Source organism: Tauraco erythrolophus, chromosome 4 (assembly GCF_009769465.1).
Source record: "Tauraco erythrolophus isolate bTauEry1 chromosome 4, bTauEry1.pri, whole genome shotgun sequence".
NCBI lineage: Eukaryota > Metazoa > Chordata > Aves > Musophagiformes > Musophagidae > Tauraco > Tauraco erythrolophus.
In genome coordinates this window covers 42772142-42799643 of record NC_141468.1, presented here as the reverse complement: position 1 = coordinate 42799643, position 27502 = coordinate 42772142, and the positions used below count along the sequence as shown (strand labels likewise).

General features: G+C 41.5%; 1 protein-coding gene across 1 annotated transcript in view; it reads right to left on the bottom strand.

The window, feature by feature from the left end:
• Positions 1-13452, bottom strand: part of TBC1D15 (TBC1 domain family member 15) — a 36049-nt gene extending 22597 nt beyond the window's left edge. The window contains exons 1-5 of the mRNA XM_086610874.1: positions 13359-13452; positions 3525-3623; positions 3209-3283; positions 1853-1991; positions 21-231 (exon numbers count right to left, since the gene is read on the bottom strand). Of these exons, the coding sequence (XP_086467000.1) occupies positions 21-231; positions 1853-1991; positions 3209-3283; positions 3525-3623; positions 13359-13382 (548 nt within the window). The 5' untranslated portion in view covers positions 13383-13452. The remainder of the gene's footprint in view (positions 1-20; positions 232-1852; positions 1992-3208; positions 3284-3524; positions 3624-13358) is intronic.
• Between the last annotated feature and the right edge of the window lie 14050 nt (positions 13453-27502).

Here is a 27502-nt window from a genome sequence, read left to right as displayed (position 1 = left end):
AAGAGCTGTCTGATACTTACTCATTCAGCACGACATGCTTTTCAAGGCATTTAATCAACAGTTTGCTATCTCCATGATGAAAGTGAAGAGCTGGAAGCTTCACATCATCCTTCAGACAGAACACCAAATAAGACCATCCCATGCCTTCTTTGTTTTGTTTGATTGATTTCAGATCTGTCAAACTGAACAGGAACGACCACTTGCTTTCTCCATTTGCATGAGTTGTAGCATCTTAAAAACAAAATTACCACATTATTTTAGTTTGACTTCCAGTGTTAGCAATTACAAATGCATTGTATCTGTTACTGTTTCTAAAAAAATCCAAAACAAAACCCAGCATTGGTTCAGATAATAAAGTGTGTACCGTCACTACTGTAACTGCTATTTCTGGTTTTCTTTTTGTGCCTCCTCATCTTCTACAGATGTCTAAAATAATGAGTAAGTCCATCAGACCGCTCCCCTAAAGCTGTGCCTACAGTTTATAAAAGTGATCCAGCAGCTAAATGTACAACCGCTGTTTCGAATTCCAGCAGCAAGTTGAATCCCATCAGCATCTCCACCAGGTAGTACTACTTACTCAAACTACACATGATATACGTTACAATACTGTATGCTAAATATTGCACACAGTATTAGCCATGTGTTGTAAGACTGCTACTGCTACCAAAGTAAGGGAGAAGGAATTTAAAATCTCCCCATGCACCCCTCTCTCCCACGCTGTGCAAACATGTATACACTCTGCACAGGACTCTATACATTCAAAGAGAAGGGATTAAATTTTACTTTACCAGAGGACACAAAATTGCCAGAATTCCTGGAGGAAATCTGGCACAGTCCCTGGCCTGCCTCCATCAAGTTACAGTAACTGGATATAAGTAAGAAGTGGCAAAGAGCATAATGCAAGTCAGTAGCACTCACTGACACTCACTTTGGATGAAGATGCACTATGATGCCTGAAGATGGAAAATCAGGACAAACTGGTGACATAATAAACCATCCTATGCCTGACAGAGATGTTGGTTTTAGCTTTGTATCGTACCAGCACTAAAAGCTCCTCTCAAATACAGTATACTAGGAGCAAGGAGCATGCTTTACCCAAAAACATTCACAACCTTAAGTCCAAACCCTGCACTCATATACAACATAGAAGACATTTAAAACCATCAGAAATATGGTGAAACAAGCACAATGGTCTCCGGTTATAGGACAGGAAATAATAAAGGGAAAACAAGTATTATAAAAACAAAATACTATGGGAGAATCAGAGAAAAAAAAGATTACTTAAGAATCATTTTCCCTTCTCCTCCACTCCTTTTTTCTTACTACACTGTATCTGTTGAGACACTGTAACAAAAATGTCACTGCCATAAAATTATTTCGCCAAAGTAAAAAAGGCCATAAAAAAAGACACACGTACCACATAACTGTACATGCCACCTCCCCCTGCTGTTGCAGAATGGAAAGGCATTTTAGCAGCAAGCCACTTTTTCATTTTCCTTTCTAACACAACGTCTAGTTCAAATTCCATTTGTTTGAAAGAATGCAAGAGCCCAATGCAGATACAAATGCTACACCATCTAATGATTGTCACAGCAAGAAGTCAGATTTAACATTTATTTTCAATACAATTCTCTAGCAATTTAAAGAAAAAATAGATTGGAGGCAGACGGCAGCTATTTCATTGTGAACTTTTTTCGACAGCCTGATTCACCTCTTACCACAAATGACTCTCAGCTTTTCAATTCATAATAAAATATATTTTACTGTATCTAAAAGGCAATTCCTCAGTTACAAGTTACCATAAAGAAAAAACAAAATGAAACAAAAACCCCACACTTATTTTTTTAAGTACCTCCATTTGAATGAGGTTTCTTTTTGAAAGAGACTGTGGTGACCATGTCCCATTCTGCTTCATAACTAATTGGACGGTCTGCTCCTTGGGAACATTTTTCTTTAGGTGCTTGAGTCCACTCCACAACAGAACTGGAATCCTGAGAGGGGGAAAAAAAGTGATTATCAAAAAACACAAGGCATGAAAATTGAGCTAGTTTCTCAGATTCAACAAGAATAAGAAGTATCTTCATTTTCACAGATCAAAAGAATCTGTAGTATTAAAATCCTAGAAACATGATACAGTTCAACAAAGGAAATTTGGACTTAACAACTAAGACAAGAGGTTCTAGTTAATACATGCAACATGGTACTAAACCATCCTACCTCTCTTGCAGACTACACCGATATAACAAACTTTTTATTTAAACATAAAACTTAAATCTTTCTTCTTTAGTCACATCCTCTTAACACTGGTTAAATACCACATATCACTGGATCTTGGAACCTCCAGAGACTTCTATTTTTGTTGTGCATTAACAAGAGTACCGCTCTGTTTGAGTCTAATTATAAAGAGTGAATCACCAGACTACAACATAGACATGCAGGGAGACCAGTGACCGCGATCCACTCATTTGGTCTTTACTATTTGTAAAGATAGTCCATGACATGGAGCTGTTGGAGCGGGTCCAGAGGAGCGCCACAAAAATGATCCGAGGGCTGGAGCACCTCTCTCATGAAGTAAGGCTGAGAGAGTTGGGGTTGTTCACCCTGGAGAAGAGAAGGCTCCAGGGTGGTTTTCTAGCAGCCTTCCAGTACTTAAAGGGGGCCTACAGGAAAGCTGGAGAGGGGCTTTTTACAAGGGCGTGTAGCAATAGGACAAGGGTCAATGGCTTTAAACTGAAAGAGGGTAGATTTTGATTAGATATGAGGAAGACATTTTTTACAATGAGGGTGGTGAAACATTGGAACAGGTTGCCCAGAGGAGCTGTAGATGCCCCATCCCTGGAGGTGTTCAAGTCCAGGTTGGATGAGGATTTGAGCGATATGGTCTAGTGGAGGGTGTCCCTGCCCATGGCAGGCAGGTTGGAACTAGATGATCTTTGAGGTCTCTTCCAACTCAAACCATTCTACGATTCTATAGTACTCTTCTATTCTATACACGAATCAAGTAAAAACTAAATACAGTCACCTACACATGTATCCCAATAACCTGAACTTGGCTGCAGATCACAAATATGATTCTTACGTGTAGCTACTAACATCAATGATAATCACATGAATAGAGTTCGCTTCAAGTTATAAAATCATCTAGGCCTAAGTTAACACAAAATAAAATCTCTGGAGACACAATGAAGAGCACGGATAACAAACATACCTTTCCGGCACAGAGGATATTAGAAGTATCCAAAGTATAATCCAAAGGCCTCCAGTCTACTATTACTTCATTTTCCTACAATACAAACAATCAAAATTCAGTAATACACAACAAAGTACGTATCTCTCTATTTAATCATGGTATGATTATGGTACAACTTACATATACATATATAAATGATGCAGTCAATGCCAAACATTGTGTGACGCTTGTTCATTTACAAAATTCTATACTTAAAAAGATATTTAAGATTTGCCAAACACACGTGTTTCACCAACAAATATACGAAGCTTCCATAACTGTATTGTGCAAATACCTTTTCTATGACACGTAGTACTCCTGATATTAAGCTGTCCTGGTCATCATTTTTTCCACAAGATGAATGAATGAAAACTCCTTCTTGCTCATATATAACCTATAACAAAGTGGGTAATGAAATAAAAACCAAGATTTTAAAATGGTTTCTTTCTCCTGTTGCATTCATTATCAATTTGCCTCACCTGCATAAGTTGAACTGAACATCTCTAGCTTGTCAGGGGTTTTATTACCTTTCCTTCCTCCCCACCCCCAAGATCTGTGTCTTTCACTTACTTAAATCAAGAAACAATAGAAAATGGAACTGCTGAATTTTCACTCTAAGCATTACACCAACTGTTATTACTTCACCAGTAAATCACAAAAAATGCATTCAATACCCAGTATTTTTAAAACCAGTAGGCAGAGGTTCATATGGAAATATTACACAGCTTTTAAAACATTAAAAAGCTTTCTTACCTAGTCTGCCTTTTCCTCACTTGCCATTTAAGCATGTTGAAATTATAACTTTAACTTAAATTAAAAACGGACAGTCTAATGTAAAGATGATGAACTCCACAGAAATAAAAAATTGCAGCCTGAGATTAAAAAATGGCCCAATCCTACATGCAGGGTGAATGGCAAAGGTTCCATTTCAAGGGTAGCATATGTGACAGTCAGATGAGAGGCTTGTAGGAGTACACACTGCCCACGTAACTTTTGCATTTAGGCATTTACAAACTCTTTGCAGTATTCTGATCATGCTCTTAAAGAAAATCAGAGAATTCTTGCCTGTCAAAATTCAGCAAGCTCTTCAAGGCTACATGCTATATATACTCTTAAAAGCTCTATAAACAATGTAAATGGCTTCTGTTTTAAACAACTCTCTAAAAGAAGAGTGAAAAGTCCCTAATATACCAAACTTTGATTTTGTGGAAGTGAAATACATGAAATAGTAACAGTAATTTTTTTATAACCATGTTAATTCAAACCAAGCTGCAAACACTGCCATAAGAAATACATATTTTTAAAGGCTAACCCAAATAATTCTTAACTAATCAGAGACAGATATCTTTCATGCTAAAACATCAGTATCTCTTTTTTCTCAACTTACTCATTTGCCATATCTTTAAAATCATCACATTTGCAGTCAGGCCAGTAAACTAAAAGTTTAGGTATGTAAGCTTAACTAGCCAAGAATATAGAGCTTAAAAATAGCAATAAAATTCAGTTAACTCGTCCTTTGTGTTGTAGATATACTTCTTAAAGTTCACTTTACACAAGCAAGAAATTTCTAAATTGTCAAGTTTAGTCATGAAAATATCACTTGGAAGAGATGTCCAGAGGTCACTTAGTCTAATCTCCCTCTTGAAGAATTACTGCCAGTACTACATCAAACTATCTTTCAAATAAAGGAAGCCTTCTTTCTTCTTATTACATTTTTTTCTCTTTTCTATCAAAAAAAATTCCTCCATTTCTACCAAATATCTGTTTTCAAATTCAGTCCCTGTTTAAACAAGGCAATCTTGAAGTTTACTTAAATTTTACCTTTTAGCTATTTGTACTTGATCTCTCACCACAATTAGTCAGAAGTATGAACCAAAGTGATCAATCACTGGGACAGCTGTTCCAGAAAAAACTATTTGTATCAGTTATACTGGTAGAAGTGCATTTCTGCCAATAACATTAGTAAGTATCACAAAATATACCTTCTCAGTCTACAAGGTATACAATCTAATAACAGTTTTTATTATTTTCCATCTATTAATCTCTCAGAAGGACGTTTCCTTTCACAGGAAAAGAAAATGTGCTCTCAAAGCCACAGTTGTCACACAACTGAAAAATTCTACACTGCTCTTTGTAACAGATCCAGCTCACTGCCCCGTCCTCCATCAAAACAGGTGATAAAAACCAAAGAAGTGAGAACATGCCCAGAAGTTTGGAGAGTATCTGTAAAACAGAGAACTTCTCACAATGCAGCTTATTTCCCTACTACTACTACTACTTGAGAGAAAACCTTTTCCAAGTCTGAAAGGACAAACTATTGGGATTTATTCTTATCCAGTAACAGGTGCAAATCTTGTATTTATTTTTTTGAACTGTTACGAAGTATTTAATATAACTGAGCTTTAAAAGTGCAATTTTTTTGTATCATTGGAGAAAAATGTCACGCATAGATGGGAGCCTAGAAGATGCAATAACGTAACTAATTTGAAGAAAGATATGGTACTAATCTTACAAAAGATTATCTAGGAACTGCTTTAACAGCTTATGCCACTGCAAAACATTTTGGAAGTTAACATCTTTGAATTATGTGAAATATTGAGCTGCTCTGCTTAGCAGTACTTTGTAAGACAACTCCATAACTGAATTTGAATAAGCTGATTTTGAGAATATGATTTTATAGTAGTAGCACCAGAAGATTAGCTACACTGGGCAGTTGTATTTAACACAATGTTCTTAGCAAGCTGAAAATTCAAAAATGCTACTAAACATTCTTATAGGACCTTATAGTAAAAGGTAGTTTGCAATAGATTTTTGTTGTCTGGTATTATAGCACTGGCAAGCTATTAGTCAATTCAAAGACGGAAAGTAACATTAAATTACAGATACGAGTACTAAGGAAAGTAAGAAACTGAAAGACAGTATACTAATAGTTAGATCTGAATTAAAAAAAAAAAACCACATCCATCAGTAGACAACTGCTGTAACACCGTGTAGCTGAACCCTGCACACCACGAGGCTCAGTGCCTCCACAGCCCAACAATCAAGCAAACGTCTGGTCTATCAGCTCACATGGACCTCTTAAGCAGCCAGGAAAACAGACATTTCAAAACCAGGCAACAGAATCATAGAATGGTTAGGGTTGGAAGGGACCTCAAAGATCATCTAGTTCCAACCCCCCTGCCATGGGCAGGGACACCTTCCACTACACCAGGGTGCTGAACACCTCATCCAATCTGGCCTTGAACACTTCCAGGGATGAGGCATCCACAACTTCTCTGGGCAACCTGTTCCACTGCCTCACCACCCTCAGAGGGAATAATTTCTTCCTTATACCCAATCTAAATCTACCCTCTTTCAGTTTAAAGCCATTGCCCCTTGTCCTGGGCTGCATCCAAAAAAGTGTAGCCAGCAGGTCAAGGGAGGTGATTCTGCCCCTCTACTCTGCTCTCGTGAGACCCCACCTGGAATACTGTGTTCAGCTCTGGAGTCCCCAACACAAGAAGGACATGGAGCTGCTGGAGCAAGTCCAGAGGAGGGCCACGAAGATGATCCGAGGGCTGGAACACCTCTCCTATGAAGACAGGCTGAGAGAGCTGAGCCCATTCAGCCTGGAGAAGAGAAGGCTCCAGGGAGACCTTCCAGTACCTAAAGGGGGCCTACGAGACAGCTGGAGAGGGACTTTTTACAAGGGCATGTAGTGATAGGAGAAGGAGTAATGACTCTAAACTGAAAAAACATAGATGTGCAGTAGAAGGTGTCCTTGCCCATGACAGGGGAGTTGGAACCAGATGATCTTTAAGGTCTCTTCCAACCCAAACCACTCTATGATTTATCCACCTATGGTATCCTTAAGTTTCTCGAATGCTTCAAATCATAAGTGTGGCTACCTAAGGAAAGTTATCACTGTAAAAGCACTCAGTTGGCAACTTTTTTCTATAAAGAAATTATGAAGAAAGTAGGAAAAAAAGAAGTTTGTGTGATTTAAGTATTACTTTTTAATAATCTTGAAGTTTCAAGTTTGAAATTACATTTACCCAAGAAGTTTATTTTCATTGGTCTTTCCTGCTTGTCAACTTAAGTCCACACTTGCAGTCTGCAAGCATGACTTCCACATTTATTTCTCCAGCTCTGTATAATGAAAACTAGACCCAGTGCCTATTTGATTCAGAATCCCACCAAAAGCTAAAAATTGATGCGTTTCCAGGTGCTGCTAAGCCACCTTAACCTGATTTTTTTTTCCATAGGTGCTACAGAAGTCAAAGACAAACTCACGATTCATTCTAATCAGTCATTAAAAGTGCTGATGCACAGAGACTGCAGCTATTCCATCTCATATACTGACAGAGGGTCTGTAAAAACAGGGAATCACAGCACAAAACTCACGATAGCTGCACAAAGGAATAGTTGCCTACCAACTTATTAAAAAAAACAGAGGGGAGCGGCAGGACATAGGCTCAGTTTACACGTCATGGCGTTTGCTCATTAAGGTTCTGGAAAACTGTTCAAGTATTTACATTCCATGTCCATCAGAAAATAACTTTCTGAAGTCCCACTTGTTATCCCAGTAACATTTTCTGAGAAATACCTGGTAGCATTCTTACTGTATGGACAATTCATATCTCCAGCTGATTATGCTGCTTACAATGAGTAGTCAACAGGCAATGTTTGTAGCTTTTTATTGCCAGGGACGTACATGAGCAGAAGGGCTTCAGCACACCACATCAGCAACTACAATGTATGCCAGAACACAAGCAAGGTTTTGGGATTAAATGCTTGCCGTTTGATGGCATTACAGCCCTGTGCTACCAGCTAGTGAAAAATGACAACACTGCACCCAAAGACAATGAGGTGTAGGCAACAAAAAAGGAGAGCTAGGATCTGGGGCTACCACAGAACAGCCCTGCTCTCCTCACCCACATATTTCCCACACTGCCTATGCTGGACACCTAAGTACCAACTGATGTCACGTGCACTGACCATTCATACCCTATACTCTTGCTCTTACCTCTGTTACACACCAATAACCCGCCAAACACAGGACATTTGAGAGAGCAGAGAAGCACTGCAACTCTCCCAGCTAGTTCGGTAGTCAGACACTTCATACTCTCTCCCTGTCTTCTTATCCAACTCTCCTCCTCTGCCAGAGAGTACAGCTCAGGGCCAGCATCCCTCTGCCAAGATGCCATCCAGCTTCTCATGACAGATGCAGCTTGCAGCACTTATACAGCTAATCAGCCACTGCTCTGGGGTCATTAAGTAATTATTTCACTGTGCAAATCCTGATTCTAACAACTTTTCAATAGCAGTTACTTAATTTTTGCCTCATATTAGAGAATCAGGCAAAGGACCTCACTGTGGATTCAACAGTTGAAGCAGCAAGCAGGCACGCTCAAAAGAAAATTACTGAGTAAGAAGTCTGAATGCTCCACAGACTACAAATTAAGGAAAAATGAGTCTGTCTGCAAACATTAACAACTGATCTAGCAGCTGTGCGGCATCTTATTTTCAAATTCTGACAGAAGGTAAACAGAACAAAAGACGTAACATGCTAAGGAAACAAGTACAGGCCAATAAAATAAATTTAATTTAGGTAATGGTTGTCCTGAGAGACCTTACATCCACAAAAGAAAGTACCATAGTTTAGAGCTGTGCTTTAAGTTAGAAGAACTATAACTCAATTTAAAAATCTGAATTATGCTTCTTTAATTTCCATCTCCCTCTTTGAAATAGCTGAGGTTTCCCCACAGCTTATTCACACATCCACTGCTAAACTATCACTGGGCACGTCGAAGTACGTACTACCTCATTAGTCTGCTTTCAATGACCACATACCAGCACATTTGAGTGCTCTGCAAAGCATCAAGCTAAAGTTGCTTGAACAACATGATCTTCTGCTCCACAGAAGACACAATAAAACTTCTGGCATTTGAATTTTAATAAAAATACAAAACGATATCCTTATATATCTTTTGTTTGCGGAGCCTATGGCTCAACCTTCTAAGACAGTAAAATTTCATGCCCTGCTAGTCTTAAAAGAATAAAAGTCTCACAAACACCAAGTTTCTAAGCAGGAGGAAAAAAACATTCCCACAAATATTGTTCATGTTGTGTCAAAGATGAGAAAGCTCACAACATTGGGAAACACATATCATAAGAAAGGTTTCCTGCTTGACAACTGTAATTTTTTCAAGTTCTGCCTTAGGTGTACTAAATATTTCTTGAACCACAAAGTATTTCTCACATATACGCAACAACACTGAAAACACAAGTCAGGGTACCGAGAGTAAGAGTTTGAGACGGCAATTCATTATTTCTACCGCAAACACTTCTGCAAGAGAGATCCTTAATGAAGAGCAAACAGAAAGAATACACAGAAATTTCAGAATTATCAGTGAACCGCCTTACATTCAAGTATAATGAAATCTTAATCAATTTCAAAAGAGGCAAATACAGGTAAAGACTTGTGTTCACAAAGAAAGCCTATGAAGTACAATATATTCAGAAAGGACTACAATTCTGTATGTAGTAAGCAAGACAGGCTGAAAAAGACATAATGAAGATTTTAAATCAAGTGCTTAATAAAATGACACAATGCATAATACAGGAGTCTCTGTGTGCACAAATTTAACTAGCAGAAGGTGCAGCAGGACACTGCCTACACCACAGAACATACATCTAAAATAATCTGCTGTATCCGTACCAACAAACTACCTGAAGGATGCAAACCTAATTTTAACAGACTGTATTTTAAATCTCTCTGCTGGTCCTGGCTATTAAAAAAAACCCTCCAAACATCAACAGCAAACACACACTCCAATTCCCAGCACTACAGTATTTACAACATTATTGTGCAGTAGTAGCTACAGCGCTACTCAAACACTTCTAGTTGCCGAACTGGCCAAACATCTGAGCTTAGACCTGAAGCTCAGATGTCTGGCCAGTTAAAAGCTTTGAAGCTTAAACTTCAAGAGCAAGGACACAGGCCAGTGAAAAATAACTTTTCTGACAGCCCATGTGCCAATTGGTAATTTGAGAAAGATCTAACAGCTCATATGCTGAAGATACTCTGAACTTCAAGAGCATAAAACAAAAAGACCAACTGTAATAACGGCCTATACATTGAGAGACTAAAATTGAAGATTGTACTTCTCCCTATATACAACTTTTTACCTCATTTTCTAACACGGTTTTCTGTTATAAGAGTGGATTGGTTCTCTGAAATTAGAAAATAGAAGTTTATTTCCCTTGGCAACAAAAAGAGATAAAATATACCTGCTTTCACACAGAGTCAAAAAATGAAAGCACTTACTGCCAAGTTACTTGCAGAAAAACACTGGCAAGTCTAAGAAAGGGCAAAAAAATGAAGTTCACACCGTTCTAGTGCAGACGGTCATTAATAACGGATGAGTCAGGACTCCAGAACTCAACAGCATTAACTGAAGATTTCTAGACCTGAGTTAACAGTATAGAGAAAAACACTGAAAATAACCTTCTGAGATAGGAAACAGTAAGAAAAAACAAACAGGACAAAAATCCAAGTAAAGTAGTACATGCAGTTACATGAGGTAACCAAATTTATGATTCATATCCTTTTAACATATGGAGCAGAAATCAGAGACGGTATGAAACCGCCACATTGTGAATCCACTGATATTAATGATGTCTGGGAAATGAAAAAAAATGTGATAAAGGGGAGGCAAACAGGGTAAAAATATAATAGAAACCACAACCTCGTATGGTTTGCAGAAAGAAGGTTTAATGAAAGCTGAGACAACGCAGGCTATCCCAGCTGCCAAATATATTGTCGTCTGTGTTCCATGGGAATTACTTTCTGTAATATTTTGCAGAAAAGAACACAGACATTAAAATACATTGCTTTCAAGTGGTAAGATCTGCTGAACTAGACTAAAGCACCCCACAAACTAATTCCTACTACTCTCTCAGAAATCTACCACCTGACCTCCTTACAACACTCCACAGCCAGAAGGAAAAGTGTAATTAATTTAGGATACCCATAGCTTGGAAACACACTGAAGTGCAAAATGCCTCAAGTGAGAATGTTGGGCCTGTACCAACTTACACTGTGTCTATTCCACCTGGAGTGAAGTTTCACTAGCTTGTGAGCTCTTCCAAAATCCTGCTGCCATCCGAAGGAACAATTTGTGATCCAGTGTGCTCCCTGGACCAACAGAAAACTAACCCAGCCAAAAATAAGCACACACAGTTTTGTGTATTCTTTCAGCTTGCTAAATCAAATAACTGAGAAATCAAATGAGTGCAGTACCCAAGCAAGCAGAAGTGCAACACACAGGTGGGGAGATCTAGCGAAGGACGGAACTGCTCCTACTCCGAGCAGTGAAACTTCAAACCAGTCCAGCCACTTTATGAAGTTTGAGAAAACAAAACTGTCATTTTTTCCTCTGTATTGAAAGAGATATGGCAAAGAACATTACTAAGTTAAAAGTTGCATTAACAAGTTGCATTAGCATTGTGGATGTGGAATAACTGAAACAGGGTTTTGCAATGTCTTAGAGATTTAGTTTCGGGGATAGGTTTTTGTTTGGTTTTTTGTGTGGTTTTTTTTTTAAAGGAACAACAAATAGGTAGCAAATTTACAAACAACTAATCCACAACAGTTTTAGCCTCTTATATAAACTATGATAATATGACTGATTTCAGGAAAAACTTCCTGAAGAAGATTGTGATAAAAACCCATGTAGAAAAAAACAAGCCGCAAAATAAAAATATTTATCCCAAATAAACTGCTAGATCGAACTTAAAATAGACAAAACTAGAAGAGTAACTTTTCTCTGCACATGTACAAATTGGATATGCATAGCTAGAAAGAGTTGGATGGACAGCATGGCTGTCTTTACATTTACAGTACATAACAGCATTAAAGTACTTAAAAATAAAGTTGTAACAACTCCAGTTGAACAAATTGCCTGTTCCACCAGTTCTGTTTGAAACAGATACGGTAAACTGGTACAAGCGAGCTCTCTACTGAATTTTCCTTCCAGCTAAACGCACTCCTCAGCACCCTCCAAGAAGCACAGCCGTGGCTAAGTACAGATGTTCTCTTATGCCGAGTTCAGCATGAGCTGAAATAATAATTTGCTGCCATATGCTGGAAAAGTGAAACAAGACTATCACACTCTGACCCTGGCTACATGCAGTCAGACACTACACTGAGATTTTAAATCCTAAATAAAGGATCCACATGCTCAGGAGCCCGGCATTGCAAAGTAATGCTTTTAGACGACAAGAGTCATGGAATAAAAATATTTCTACAATAAAACCCTACGGACACAACTCAGATCTGGGAGTAGGGAGCAGGGACGCAGGCTGCAAATACCTTCCCTCCTGTGACCTCAAACCAGGACAGACATTTGAATCCTTGTCAAGCTCTACTGTCTCATTCAAGAACACTCGGCAAGCACCAGCAGCACGTAAAAATCTTTTTACTGCCAAACTATTCGACTGTCAGGGCTTTGTATTCACCCCGGGGCAGGCTCGTACACAGCACCAGCACGCAGGCCCGGAGAAAGGTCAGCAACGTCTACGAGCACTCAGAGACACGCGGCCACGTAGACGGGACAAGGCTCGTACCTCCCTCAGCCTCAGCGCCTGCTCTACGGCGGCCAACCCCCGGCCCCAGGGCCGCCCGCCTCCGGCAGAGAGCGGCTTCTGCCTACACCGGGGCCGGCTGCCCGCGGAGCCCGGAGGCAAGCTGGGGCGGCGCGGTACGCGGGCCGGGCCAGGCGAGAGGCGCTACGACGTGCCGCCACCCGCCCCGGCCCGGACAGGGCCGCGGTCCCGCCCGCCGGCCGCGACCCCTCCCGCGCAAGGCGCCGCAAAAGGCCCGCGGCCTCCGGCCAGCGCCAGGCCTGCCCGCGGGCGGGACGGCCCGTGCCTGCAGGGTGCGGCCGGACCCCGCGGCGCCGTGAGGAGACCGCGCACCGCAGGAAGGAAAGGTCCCCGCCCCGCCACACCGGGGCCCGGCCGCCCCCTCCCACAGCTCCCGCCAGCAGCCGCGACCCCAGGGCCGGACCTGGCGGAGCCCCGGCGGGCAGACGCCGGGCAGCGACCGCCACCCGCGCGGGACGCGGGCCCGGCCCGCCCCCGTTACCTTGCCGCTCGGAGGCGCCGCCATGTTGCCTACGAGTGTTTATGATGACGTTGCGCTCCTCACGTGCTTTGTCGCCGCTCCACAACAACACCCATCGGCCCCCTCGGCGACCGAGAGGGCGGCGCAGGCGCACTCCGCTGGCGGCGCCCCCGCCTCTCGCCCGCGCGAGCAAAGGCGCGACGGCCGCGCCGGGCCGGGGGCGGGGCTCCGGCCGCGGGGGAGGGGGCCAGCGGAGAGCCCCGCCCCCCGCCGCGCGGGGCCGTCCGCGGGCAGCCGCGCCTGGCGGGACGCCGCCGGGAAAGAGGAGAAAATGGCGGGTTTGCTTCTTTTTTAAAAAGGCTCCGCTCCTTTTCCGTGTTCTTTTCGCTCACGTTGAGAGCGCGGCGCGCAGCGCCCTGCGAGACTGGCCGGTGCCCAGCCGCGGGGGGAGCGGCCGGCTTGCCCGGGGGCTGGCGGGCGGCCCGGTCCGGTCCGGTCCCGTCCCGCCTCTGGCCGGCCGTCGCGTTGCGCGTTATCCCCCCGCACGGAAGAGCTGTGGGGGTGAGGAGGCAGCGGTGAAACGCGTATCCAGCAGGGGCAGTACCCAGCAGCCGACGCATCCCGCCTCCACAGCGATGGGAGCACTGGGGAACCCAGCCAGGCCCTGCACGTACGGCAGTAAGGAGAAGAGGGGAGTTTGTGGGGTTTTTTCTCACCTTTAAAGCTTTTACTGAGCCACTTGAGGCTGTAATTACAATTTGAGGACTGTTGAAAATTCGGTATGAATCACACATGGTAGTCTCTCTGCTTGTTTTCTTTCTCTTGCTGCTGTTGCACGATGTAAATATCAAGGAAATACTATCCCACAGGCACCATTAAGCTGCCCTGATGCCCATGGACCAGATTTGTACTGTTAGTGAAAAATACACCGCTTTCAAGGTGAGGGCTTTCAACACATAACACTCCTACTCATCATGGGAAAAGCCAAACCTTAATTACAATTTTACCAATGTGAGCAAATATTCAGCATTCATACGTGTGCAGATTTATACAGTCTGAAAGAATTCTTCTGAAGATGTCAATAGGTTTTGCTTGGTCTTTACCTGGAAAAGCATATAATACATGGTATTACTTAAAAAGAAAAAAAAATTAGCTTTCTCTTAATGTCTGCAACATTTGATCATGCCAAGAGCCACAAATAAAGATTTTTTTTTCGAGGCAATTGTTATATTCTAACACCTTTATAAAACATTTTGAGCAAATAGTATGCCCCCAAATATTGTTTATTTGAAACAGATGAATGAGATATTCACAGGGAAGTGATTTGCCACTCTGAAGGAGCAGAGTTAATTTGTAGGGTTTTTGTCTCTATCATAGAATGGCATTATAATTTGCTTCTGACTTCTTGGATTAAAAACTTGTCTAGATTAACACCCATACTGTACTTTTTACCATGGAAAAACAGATTTGCAATTCTCAAGACAAATACTGATTTGTTTCAAAGTTGTGAGAGCCTGTTATGACTCTCTATATAACATGCATAAAGATGAGAAAATAAAACCATTGTTAGAAGATAAGTCCTTGTAGTAATATCTAGGTCTGGAAAGCTGTATGAGTGTAGCAAAAATGGACATTATAGCTTTGGTGGTCTCTTTCTTTGAATTTAGTAAGAGCACAACTGACTGTTATGGTGAATAGAGGGAAGAAGGCTACACATTAAAAATGCATCATCATAAATGAATTGCTTTGAGAGGTGAAATTGTCCTTGTCATCTTCCACACCCATGTTGGTTTCATCTCGTTTGGTCTCCCATGCATTCATTTTCATCCTTTTCTCTTTCTTATCATTTTCCTTTATTTCTTTCCATGCAATATAATCATACATTAGTTACCCACCCATGTGTAATCACATTCCTCTCTCCACTTCATTTTCGCCTCTCAGCTCCCTGAAGTCTGCAGTGAACACTGGGGACTTCCTTCACTTAGCTCTATTGCATGCTCTCATTCTGGCCCTCCACTGAAACTGCTTTGTCAAGGTTTCCTTCAAAGTTCCTTTCATAGGAGGAGCTCAGAACTACAATTCCCATCCCAGCTTCATTAGCCTATATCACAATCTACAACAGATTCATTGAAGTCAGCTCTCTTCACTAGCATGACTGCCATCTTCTAGTTCTCCTATCTCTCGGACTTGATCATTAGCATATTCAATGAAAGCCCCCCTCTCTTTGTATGTAGTTGCGTCAATAAATATGTATCTCATGACTCACTGCTTTATTTCTACTGCAGCCATTAATCCAGATCCAAATTAAAATCTTTTTTTATCATCTGCAGGCAGCTAACAGACAAGATGTTTTTTATCTTCCTCCATCGGCACCCATTTCTCTTCAATTTCAATATCCATCTGTCTCCAAGGCCTACAGCTTGGTTGATGCCTCAGTCTTAGATACCACTCTAGATTCTCTTTCATATTATAGCTGGGTCCCTTGCAGCCTTTTTCTTGTACAACAGCACCAAAGCATAGCTTTTGCTTTCTATCCACACAGATAAACATTTTCTTGAAACATCCTGTTTGCTGACATTGCCCAACACCATTATTGATCTGTTCAGACTCCTACAGAATGCTTTTGTAAAGGTCAGTTGTCTAGCCCATACCACTAACACCCTCATCTAGCTCCTCCTGTCCATCCACCAGCTCTCACCCTTCACTAGGGCCCAGTGTAAAATGCCCTTCCTCATTTTGGGGATGACTGCCTCCCACTCTTGCTCACTGCCAAAAGTCTAGCTTCCACATCAAGTTGACTCAGTGCTAGACTCTACCTATTATTTGTAAAGCTTTCGTGCAGGAAGTCATGTGGAAGGCTTTTTCCTCAACCTGACCTTCCTGGGGTGCAAAAGCTCCCTTAGAAGTGCACCAAGCTGTCTCATTCTTCTTTAAATCCTGTCCTCCTTTTTACTAAAAAAGGTACTCCAAAAATTGGTATCAAGTAGATGGTTGATGGACTAGAACCACCGCTGATGGTGCTTACCACTACATTGTCTCATTGTTTCCTTGTCTGTTCTGTGTGTCGGCATCATGTGTTGTTTCTTACCTATTCGTTGATTGTCAGTGGGACTGGATAGAGTCCTTATTTTTCATACGATCATAATTCAGGCTGGAAGGAACCTTTGTTCATTGTCTGGTCCACCTCGCTACTACAAAGCGGGACAAATTTAGTAATTGGGTCAGATTGCTCAGGGTCACTTTTGTTCTGTGACAAAGCATGAGACCTCTGGCAGACTGAGGAATACAACTGCAGAGGCACCCTGCCATCGGCTGAGAATAGAGACCAAGACCAGTGCATGGGGGTTAGAGACATGCTGAGCATGACATGCTTACAGAAGATCCTGCTCTGGCAAGACGAGTGTTTTCTGTTTTCTCCACTGAGGATGGCTGAAAAATCATGTTTATTCCTGACCTGAATGAGGATTAATGGCTGCTTTTCAAAAATCGGGTCATTTAAGGGAAGGCCAGTTCAAGAGGCTGCCATTCAAATTCACCTATTTCCCCGAGTTAGAGACCAAGCTAAAGAATCTAGCACAGCAGGATCTTGTTCCTTTATGAGAATTTAAGGTACTGTGGTAATACTACTACTACAGGTTTCTTCTTTCAGTGTTTTCATAGCTAAAACCATGTTAATTAACAGGTAATTATAGTATCTCTGTAGGCTAACTGAATGCTAACCTGTGCTCCTTTATGCTTTTTCCCTTACGCTTCCAGCATTCCCGTTTTTGTTTGTACGGTCACTCAATGAGAATAGAAACTCTGAGTGGCAGCGGGAGAATACTAAGATGCAGACTCCACTTAAGCTGTGAGCAGTGAGGAACAGCTGCTGTATACCCCTTGTGATGGGAGCAGGGGTTAAACACAATGGGTTTATGTATCTCTATACCAAATCAGAGTTACTTTGCCAAACATGGAACTACAACTCAAAATAATGGCAAAAGTGCTTTTCAGAAGAATGGGAAAAAAGGATCACTTAGCAGGGGACAGGCTAACACAGAGGAACTCTAAGTTTTTGAAAGAGATGGAGCTATGAAAATATCCAGGAAATGGTGAATTATTTCTATACCGATTTTCTTAAATGTTTTAATCTAGATAAAGATTATTTAATTTGTTAGGACTGGTTATTGTTACCAGACCTTTGCAAAGGTAATCAGTGTTTGTACTAGGGAGCTGCAGCTTAAAACCTGACCAAAGAGAAAAAAACGTCTTCTGTTACTTCCAAAGAAAAGCAGCAGCTGGGGCTTTGGAGACTAAGACTTGGAGAAAACAAGAGATATGAGAAAGGTAAATTTTTTTAAAAAAATCATTGACCAGCAAATACTTGAACATTCCTGAAGCTGAATGGAGCCTGAATACTTATAGAAGCATCATAGAGTTCTGGATAAGCCTTGAGCAAAACATGGAAAAACAATGACCTAAGTAAACCCCTATGTTTAAAATATTACTGATCTTTGGATCTGGAGTTGTGCCTAGCCCTACTCAACATGCAGTCCAAAAGGAAGAGATTAGAATGAGGAAGAGAAGCTCCTGCAGTCTTCAAACATAGACTTTAAAATGTACATGCAGACAGGCCCATCATTTTGCAAATATACAGGTACACTTCAAAAGAAACGTATAATTCTGAAAAATAGCTTTGCAGAGAAACATTGTATGCCAATGGAAGAATGATTAGAAACATTTTTATCTTTAAAGATATTTTAAAGCTTTGATTCCCAAGAATTTCCCAAGAAACACAATAACTTTCTCCACATAAGAAGAGGAAAAGATAGCCTTCAAAGGCTGTGAAACAAGCCTGAGATGAAAAGCCTGCACTCTTCTTGTACAACCAGAAAAGGTTGCAGCACAGCATTACCTGAAGGAGCTGTCAACTAAGTGAAGAATTAAAAGATAAATCCCACTTGTATTACTGCTGGACATCAGTTAATGCTTGCATTTCCAAAGTTAATAAAATTTTGTTGGAAAACATCACTGGAATATGCAGTATTGGAGTATCCGTGTAAAGTCTCAATTTACCATCTATTTAAAGCATTAGAATTCAATACATTTTTTTCTTATCTGACCTTAGGACCACCCTAATTCTTGTGAATCATCCATTACTCCCAAACACAGGTTATCAGTCCCACTGAATTGCACCCCTGAGTTTGAAATTAATCCTAAGTGATAGTTCTCACACAACAACCAGGCTTGTTCTTTTTGTTTCCCGTATAAGTCTTCTCTCAGAGGTGCCTTAAAAGTCAAGCTTGAGACTTCTCAGGCTTAGCATTGAGACTTTACTTTCCTTTGTGGAAGATGCGCTTAGTGCAGCTTCCTTCTTCTTCGACCAAACATAGGAAAGGAGTTTCTTCTCAGTTTCTTTGGCGAATGATCAACAGGTCCCACAGGACTCTTCCTGGGTCTCCTGTCCTACTATGCTGCTCTCAGCATGCCACTTGCCTCACTGTCAAGAAAGCAGGAGTGTTTCAGAGACTTCTCAGTGCCTCCAACCAATGTACTCCATGAGACAGATGACCACCTTCTAGCTAGTTGCCCAGTCCCTTTTGGGCCCTTCTCCCTTGTTCTTTTGTAAGCTATCATTGCATAATAATGAGTATATCGTTATTCAAGATGGAGAGCAGAATGACTCTGTGCTATAAGGTTGCAATATCACAGGGTCATAGAAAAGTTGAAGTTGGCAGGAACCTTTAGAGATCATCTAGTCCAACTCTCCTGCCCAGAGCAGACTGCAGATCACATTACTCAGGGCCTTGTCCCGTTTGAGTTTTGAGTATCTCCAAGGATAGAGACACCACAACCTCCTCACATCAAGCCGTTCCAGTGTTTGGCCACTTTTGGAGTGAAAAAGATGTTTCTTGTGCTTAAGTGGTATTTCTTGTAGTTCAGCTTGTGTCCGTTTTGTCTTGTCCTTTCTCTGGGCGCCACTGAAGAGACCAGCTCCACCACCTTTACTTCCTCTCATAATGTAATTTTATGTTTTGACAAGATCCTCTGAGCCTTCTCGAGACTGAACAGTCCCAGCTCTGTCAGCCTCTGTATGACAGATGGTCCAGTTTCCTCATCATCTCTGATAGCCCTTCATAGGCCTCACTCCAGGATGTCAATGTCTCTGTTGCATTGAGGAGCCCAGCACTAGACCCAGCACTCCAGATGCCCCTCACCAGGGCTGAGGGGAAGCATCACCTCCCTCAGCCTGCTGGCGATGTTCTTCCTGATGCAGCCCAGGATGCCATTGGCCGCCTTTTCTGGCTCACCACCAACTCATGCACCACAACACTCAGATCCTTCTGTGCAAAGCTACTTTCCAGCCAGTCAGTCCCCAGCCTGTACCAGTGACATTATTTCAGTTTACAAACCTGAACAATACACAACACCAAGTTCCACAGGCTGATGTAGCACTAGCACGTTCCTCTCCCTTCTCTGTAAGCCTGTTAAGAAAACAATGAGGCAGTCTGTAGCTCTATGCTAAAGTCCAACCTTTCGCACACTACGCAGATGGGAATCTAAGGAGGGTATCTTCAGCTTGGTAGCTCACTCTTAATTGGATTTTAAGTAGCCATCTGTTCTAATAAGGAATGTTCTGCCACATAAAGGTAGTCACAGCACCTCAGCCAGCACCAAGCACGCAGCCAGAAAGTGTTTGTGGCTTTCCTGTGGTTTCTGTTGCTGTCACAGCTGCAAGCATAGCTATTATTGCTATGCCAAGAGCTGCAGCAGCTGCTATTGTTGCTCACACAGCTATTTCAGCAGAGTTCCAAGACCCATTCTTGTGTTCAGAACTGTCAGCTGCCTACATGCTTAACCACATGAAAACCTGGCCCGCACAAGACAAGTGCGGATTCTGTCAAGTCCTTCCATCACAGGCTTAATTTGTACAAACAAAACCCCCACAGCAGAGAAACAAAGATAAATAGTGCCAAAAATATCTTTCCCTTTGACCTTTTTTCCTGCTCACTGGAAATGGATGTATTCCAAGCCTTGCTCTGACAGATGCGACCCACAGTTTTTCCAGCTTACTCCAGTTTGTCATAGATCACGAGCAGATAGTAAATGGGGTGTTTGTCCTGGACTCTGAGTGCAGCGGGACACCCAGGAGGAAGCTGCAGACCAAGCTTCTTGAGTTCCTCAAGCTTCTTGAGTTCCTCATATTCTAAGAGGTACCAGACCTCAGTGTGAATCATATTGTAGAGAATAAAGGAGATAACCCAGGAGTTAGCTGTCTCTTGTTTTCCACATACAAGAGGAAAAGGTAAAAAAAGAATTCTCCCATGCTGCTCCACGATTAGCCTGATCTCTCTCCTGCTCTCCTCTGGCTACATCCATTCAAGTCAACCAAGTAAGCCAGGAGTACCGACCCACAAGTCGGCCTTGCTGTGTAACCGCGTACTTTTTATAGAATGATGGTCCACACCATTTGAGGCTTCTCAGACTAATACCTTGACACAGCATGGAGAACAGTACAGCAACCCATATTTAGGCAGCACCTAAATATGATTTAAAGGCCAGAAGAGGACTTAGTCACCTGGATGAAGGCTGTAATGTACCACTTGCTCTCAAGGCCAGAGTTTCTTATGCACCCTGGCCTAATTTATTTGCCAGTAAAAATGTAGCCTCTGGGACCAGTTAGGATCTTCTCTACTCACAAGTTGTCTCTACCTCAATGTAGAAACTGAGAAATGAAGATATTATAGCCTTTCTAACCTGTTCCTCTAAGAAAACATACCCCCGCCCCCACTCCAGCCTGCAAAAGTAGAGCATGCAGATACAGTAATGTTCGACACTTGGCTGCTCTGTGGCACAAGGTTAGGGACAAAGAAATTAAGTACACAGACTGAAATCAAAAGGAAGGAAATCCCATTCCCCAGCAGTATTTATTCGTATTTAGAGTATGAAGGCATGGAGGCGTAACAAGACATGAAGGCAGTACACTGGATGAGCTTTCTTCAAATATTTGCAATATGTCATTTTTTATATCACCATAACCACAGCTGTGAGTTATTTGTGAACCTGATTTTTATCTATATATATCAATTATCAATAGAATTCTAGAATATGAAGCAACCCAACACATACAAGATTTGTGATAAGAAAACATTACAGTGGGTACAACTGATAATGAGTTTACAATAGCTTTGTTCTCTCAATAGGACAAGAAAATTCTTTTTTTTAAATATAAAAGAAACAGAGCAGATACAAATAAAATGCTCTGTATTTGCCATGCAAGGAGAGATTCATGATTGCATCAGCCTCCACAGAGACTAGTTGGAAGCTATCCGAGAGTGATGACTAAACAGAAACTGATCTGTTGTTTACCAATTGGCACAGACCAGTATTGCCAGAGCTAGGAACAAAAAAAGCAAAGGCAAATAGTAATATCCCCATCACTTCTACATAAGCATTACACCACCACCAACAGGCAACATTTCCTGGAAAGAGCAGGCAACTAACAGAACAATTGTTTTAGGGTGGGGGTAGTCAATGCTGTATTTCATCCTAGCTGTTCAAAAAGCAATGCTAAGGATGGGTCTGTGCTACTAACACAATACTTCCTTCCTGCTCTTAACTTGCCATCATAATCTGCTTCAGAGATGCTCCACTTCCCAAGCTGAAATCCTTAAGTCCCTGAGAAAGAATCAGTGTCCCATTGTGCCAAGCACTGCAGTATTCACATACTGAAAGGATGGTCAAAAGTCCTTGAAGGCCCCATCAAAGTACAATTTAGAGTAATTTTAAGCCTCAAACCAACTTCTCTAACCAGTATGGGCACATCTTATGGTTGAGGACTGTTTTGCAATCACTCTATGTCACAAAACAATGGGAGAGCAGACTGGCAATCAGAGGTGCATGGGATACTCCGCTGCCTCTTGCTATTTGAAACATTCACCATAGAACTCCGATGACAGGGTGTAATTACAGGCAGCACGCTCGCTCGTCACTATTTAATATAGCCCTTTTAATGAGATGGTGACAGGCTTTGGAAAGACTAAATCTGTGAAGGAACAACATTTACTTTTAATAGCTCTTAAGATTTTAGTTTATTGACCAACAAATTCTCACCAAATAGAAAATACACTTTCTGACACAAAGATAATAGGATATAGCTACCGATTTTTTTTAAAAAAGTGCAAGTGAAAGGGCTAAGAACAGCCAAAGCAGGAACTGTGCTAACTCCTCTTACCTTGCCCTGCTTTTCCTGTTGCTTGCTGTTTCCACTCACAGTGTCCATTCAGTTCAAATCCACGGCATCAGCTGAACAGCAGTTTTCACTAGCAAAGCGTGCAAAAACATTCATTGTGGAGGTAGGACATCAGTAGGATGCAAACACATAATTGGTGGAAAATTTGCAGTCTTGAGCCTTGGTTCCACAGTTTACTCGGTTTTGCTACTCCCTTAATGTACAGGCAGTGTCCCTGGGGCTGTCATTCAATGGACAAATGTGGTTCAATAGCAGCTGCTTCTTCCTCATGAAGTGTTCTGGGCTGCCGAAGACCGGTTTTGAAAATCAAAGCTGCATTTTGATGGGACCCTGCTCACTCTACAGTCTCTGGGGTATATGCTAGCATAATGTAGGGCAACGTCGCTGAGCCTAGTTTGGCATCTTAAAGCCATCTTTCATGACATCATACTCAGGTGGGTTCAGAAATTTGTTATTGTAACTAAAAATACTGCAGTCTTGGATTTTACCAAACCTCTAAGTCAAGCCACTGCCTCCAACCTCCAGTAATTTTCAGGGCCACTTTATTACAGGCTGTCCATCAAGTTTCAAATTCTGTGACTTACTAAAATGTAAGAGAACGATTTTCAGATATGGCAGTAACAAGAATTTCCAGTCTGATTTCTAGTATCCATTCTCAGTACTTTTTTTTGCTTTCATTGATCCACTTCCTTACATTTTCACTTTTAATACTAGGCATTGACAGAACAGCAGTCATGCTAAAGAAGTTCTTGTTTCCCTAGCTGATTGATCACTTGGATTTAATTTATCACAGAACTATCTTAATGTAAATGCACTGGTATATAAAATAGTCTAAGATGTATTTAAGAACTCCAGCTGCATTAATGCACTGGGAAAGTTAAGGTTCATGAAACCTCTGCTAGATACTATTTTTTAAATTTTTTCTTTCAAAATGTCTTTTATCCACAAATGCCAAATGGAGTATTTCTACAGCATTTGACTATGTCAAGTTACCTGATACTAAAAATGCTGTGTTCTTTTCAGTGTTGGCTTTTGCACTGCTAACATTTTCCCTGAGTTCAAAGAAAAGTATTGTCTTTGATTGAGCCTGATAAGCTCAATAAGCTTATCTGATGAGGAAAATCCAGTAAGACAATCACTATAATGCCTGTGTGATCAAATAGCCCTGACAGCACTTAAGTCTTTAGTTATCACCTGCTTCCTTCTTCTCTTTCCACTAAGAAAGTGTGAGTAGGCAGTTTCTTAAGTTTCCTGTTCTGAGAAACTACTCCTTCTCTTCCACTGTGAGTTCCAAATTTGTTGACCTTTCTGAATGCAGTGTGATGGTTAACTTGAAGAAGGGTCTGCAATTTAACAGTTTGAACAGCTCAAAAGAGATCTGTCACGAGTTTGGATCTGTCACAGGATATCAACTACTTGGCAACAAATGAGAAAGTAGTCCTTGCTGTCTCCAGTCCTCTCAACTTGGATTTCTTCTAAGTCACTTCCAATACCAAAGAATCAGGAGTCAGGTACCAGAGGTAGCAAAGACTCACCATTAAACTTCTAATACTCTCTCTTCACTAGTTTGGAAGCAGGATATGACCAATTGCTGGGGAAGACTGTTGCAATACTGCTACTCATCCTCCTTTATTTTCATACTTTCAGATTGCATTGCTTCTGGGTGACGAACAATGAAATACTAAAATCCCCCTTGCAAGAGATTAGTGAGACTAGACACTAAAAAATATAACTTGGCAATAAACTAGAAAAGATCCTCTTGAGAAAAAACAACGTTCTCAAACTGAAAGGAACTGGATGTTACTGCTGTAGTACCTATCACCATCTAGAAGGGCTAGAGTAGCAAGCAGAGAACATGTGATGTTTCCTTTCTTGTACAGGGAGATCTCCAGCATGGAAAGTTTCCTGTAGTAGTAATGCATTACGAATGAGGATCAGCGCAGCCTACAAGCAAGAAGAGCAGGACACAACCGCCCTCTCCTCACGTTCACCCTACAGCTACATCAGAGGTCCCTTCCAACCCTAACCATTCTATGATGTGTCATCAGGTCATGCCGCTTCCCTGAGTGCACAAGGAAGTGGAAATAGATGGAAACAATTATTTTTGCAGTCTATCTTTCAACATCCTGATATTGAATAAATATAATCAAAGCTTCAAACTGTTCAGTGGAATATGAATGAGTATACAGCTCCTCCTTAGTCACAGACATGATTTTAGGGCTGCAGAACAGGCCAATCAATTGAAGGTTTTGGCCAAGTGTGGTAAACTTCACTCTTGGAAAAAAAAATTGAGAATCAAAAGAGATCAGCTTGAAATAAATTTTCATTTTGGAACTAGAGAAATTTATAGTTTTAATCCAATTACAGTAAACTGAAAATATTTTAGCTTGGAAAAAGTTTATCTTGGGCAGAATACTACCTTTGTCATAGTAGTGACAGTTTCATAGATTCTCACTTTTCAAGCCAACTCAAGGCAAGGAACGCTCCAGATCCTCCACAACTCTCAAAACTGCTTCTCAATACAATGGCCAATGACAGCTCCAAAAAATGGCAAGAGGGAAGAGTATACATTGTTATATGATAGAAAAAGCCTAAATTCAGTAGATGGCTACATCACCAAGATGCACAGGTTGGTCCTAAATAGAGGAAAACTCCTGGCATTGAACAGAATCCCTCAGAGCAGCATAAGCACACGCCCAGCACAAAGAAAGCTAGTTTTGGAGCTTTGTTGAGCTTGTGCAGCAACTAGTGCCAAGGATCTGTGTTCATCTGCAACTCCTTATAACTGCGGTAAAAGTTACCCCACTGAAAGATATATTTCCTGATTTGTCAGAAAGAAAACCCAACACCCTAAGCTTTGATGCAAACTAAGATTAACAAATTCAGTTAACTGTAAATAGCTCAAATTTGCATATTCAAGTCAAGTTTTAAGTAGGTTCGTATTTCATCTGAAAGCCTGTTGAAAGTTAGTGAAGCAAAAGTGGCATTTCACAGAAGGAAAACCTAGGAAGTCATCTTAGAAAAGTCTTGTATTAGGCAACTACCACTGCTGAGAAGACATCCTAGCAACTCCACCAAGAAATGGTTAACAGTATCTCACTCAGCAGCCCACTACTTCCACTTTACCAGCACCTTCAGTTTTTCCTACTTGCCTTTTGCCTTGTCCTTTTTCCTACACAAAAAGCAGAAAAATAACAGAGAGGTGGCTGGCTCCAACTCTTATTCCCACAGTTTATCTTTCCTACCACTTAACTACTTTCAGCTTGTGGAGATTTCTGACCTCCATTTGTCCTCAAGCAGGACTCCCATTCCTCCCACCTTCTTTAAACTTTTTGTCTGACCACATTGAACATTTTCAGAGAACTCCATTTGAGCTCCAACCACCTTCCATGACCTCATACCTTTTAGCAAAGCTTTTTTTCCTCTGGCTTGGAATCTAAAGTAGAAGTTGAATTACTAGGTTTCTTCAAGAGCTCTAGGCAGAGATTCAAGTTAAACACCTAGAAGAATAAAAGTGGCACGATAAAAAGGGCTAAGGGATACTTTTTAATGTGGTAGTAAGCAAGAATGCCTGTCAACAATGTGTGACCATTGAAGAAAAGTGTGTAATCAAGGCAACATTGAATTACTTAAATATGGCAACCAATCATTATTAGCCAGCTGGACTAAGTTGAGATAATGAGCTAATGAACTAATCAACTCAAGGTACCTATCCTGCCTACAAGAGGCAGGCCATTTCCTCCTCGCTGTGGAAGATGCAACAGCGTCCTTGGTGCCACAGCCCAGGCTGGTGAGCAACAACTGGTGACCCCGACGTGACACATCCGAGACCCCGGGAAGCACCGACTCCCCTGCCGGAGCCGAGAGCCCGAGCCAAAAGAGCCGGAGCCAGAGGCGGAACAAGAGTCCTTCAGAGAAGAAGGTAAAGCCGCAAGCCCCGACGTGGTATTCGCGGGAGGGAAGCGTGCTGGAGTTGGATGAATGGACCAGGTCTCTGCTCACCATAAAGCCTTTGTGAAAACAAAAGATTGTAAAACAAAAAGGGGGAATTATGGCAACCAATCATTATTAGCCAGCTGGACTGAGTTGAGATAATGAACTAATGAACTAATCAACTCAAGGTACCTATCCTGCCTACAAGAGGCAGGCCATTTCCTCCTGGCTGCAGAAGATGCAACAGCATCCTTGGTGCCGCAGCCCAGGCTGGTAAGCAACAACTGGTGCCTCAAGAGACCAGCCAAAGCAGTTCATCTGGACATCGGATGTCGCATATGGAACCATATGCGAGTTCACTGCAAACCAGACTAAGTCACCGTCCCCAACCCCTACAGCTAGTTACAATCATCTCCAAGTACTACACATCTGAAGAGTTTCCTTGTCTGAATCAGTCTATCCAGTCTTTTATAACTTCTGAACTGTAGTCCAAGTGCAATGAGACAGCATCCATAAATAACTCCTAATAGAGATACACACTGCTCCATTAAAGTTTTGGGACTTCAGCTGGTTAGATTTTATTTCAGGAAGTGATAAAAGTTTCATTAGTAACTCAAGTATTCATAGCAGCATCATCAAGACTGTGAGCAAATATTAAAAGTTGTTTTAGAAAGGTATTTGTACTTGTATACTATAATAGAAAAGGTCTAACTAGTGTTTGTCAAGATCTACTCTGAGGAAGTCTGCTCACTGTTGACTTACATGCTGTAGCAGGTGTCTGGCTGGTACTCTGTCCCACATAGAGGTACTTTCCAAAGACAGATGTAGTTGTTCTCTTGCACTCTTCGCAGAAGAATGAAAAATAGCTTACTTATTTTCAGCAACAGAAGTTAACAACAAGACGACAGTTTTCCTTAAGACACAGAAACTAGGTAATCTAGATAAGATTCCAGCAAGTGCAAGACTCTTGAAAACTAAGCCACACAGTAGTAGTACCAGG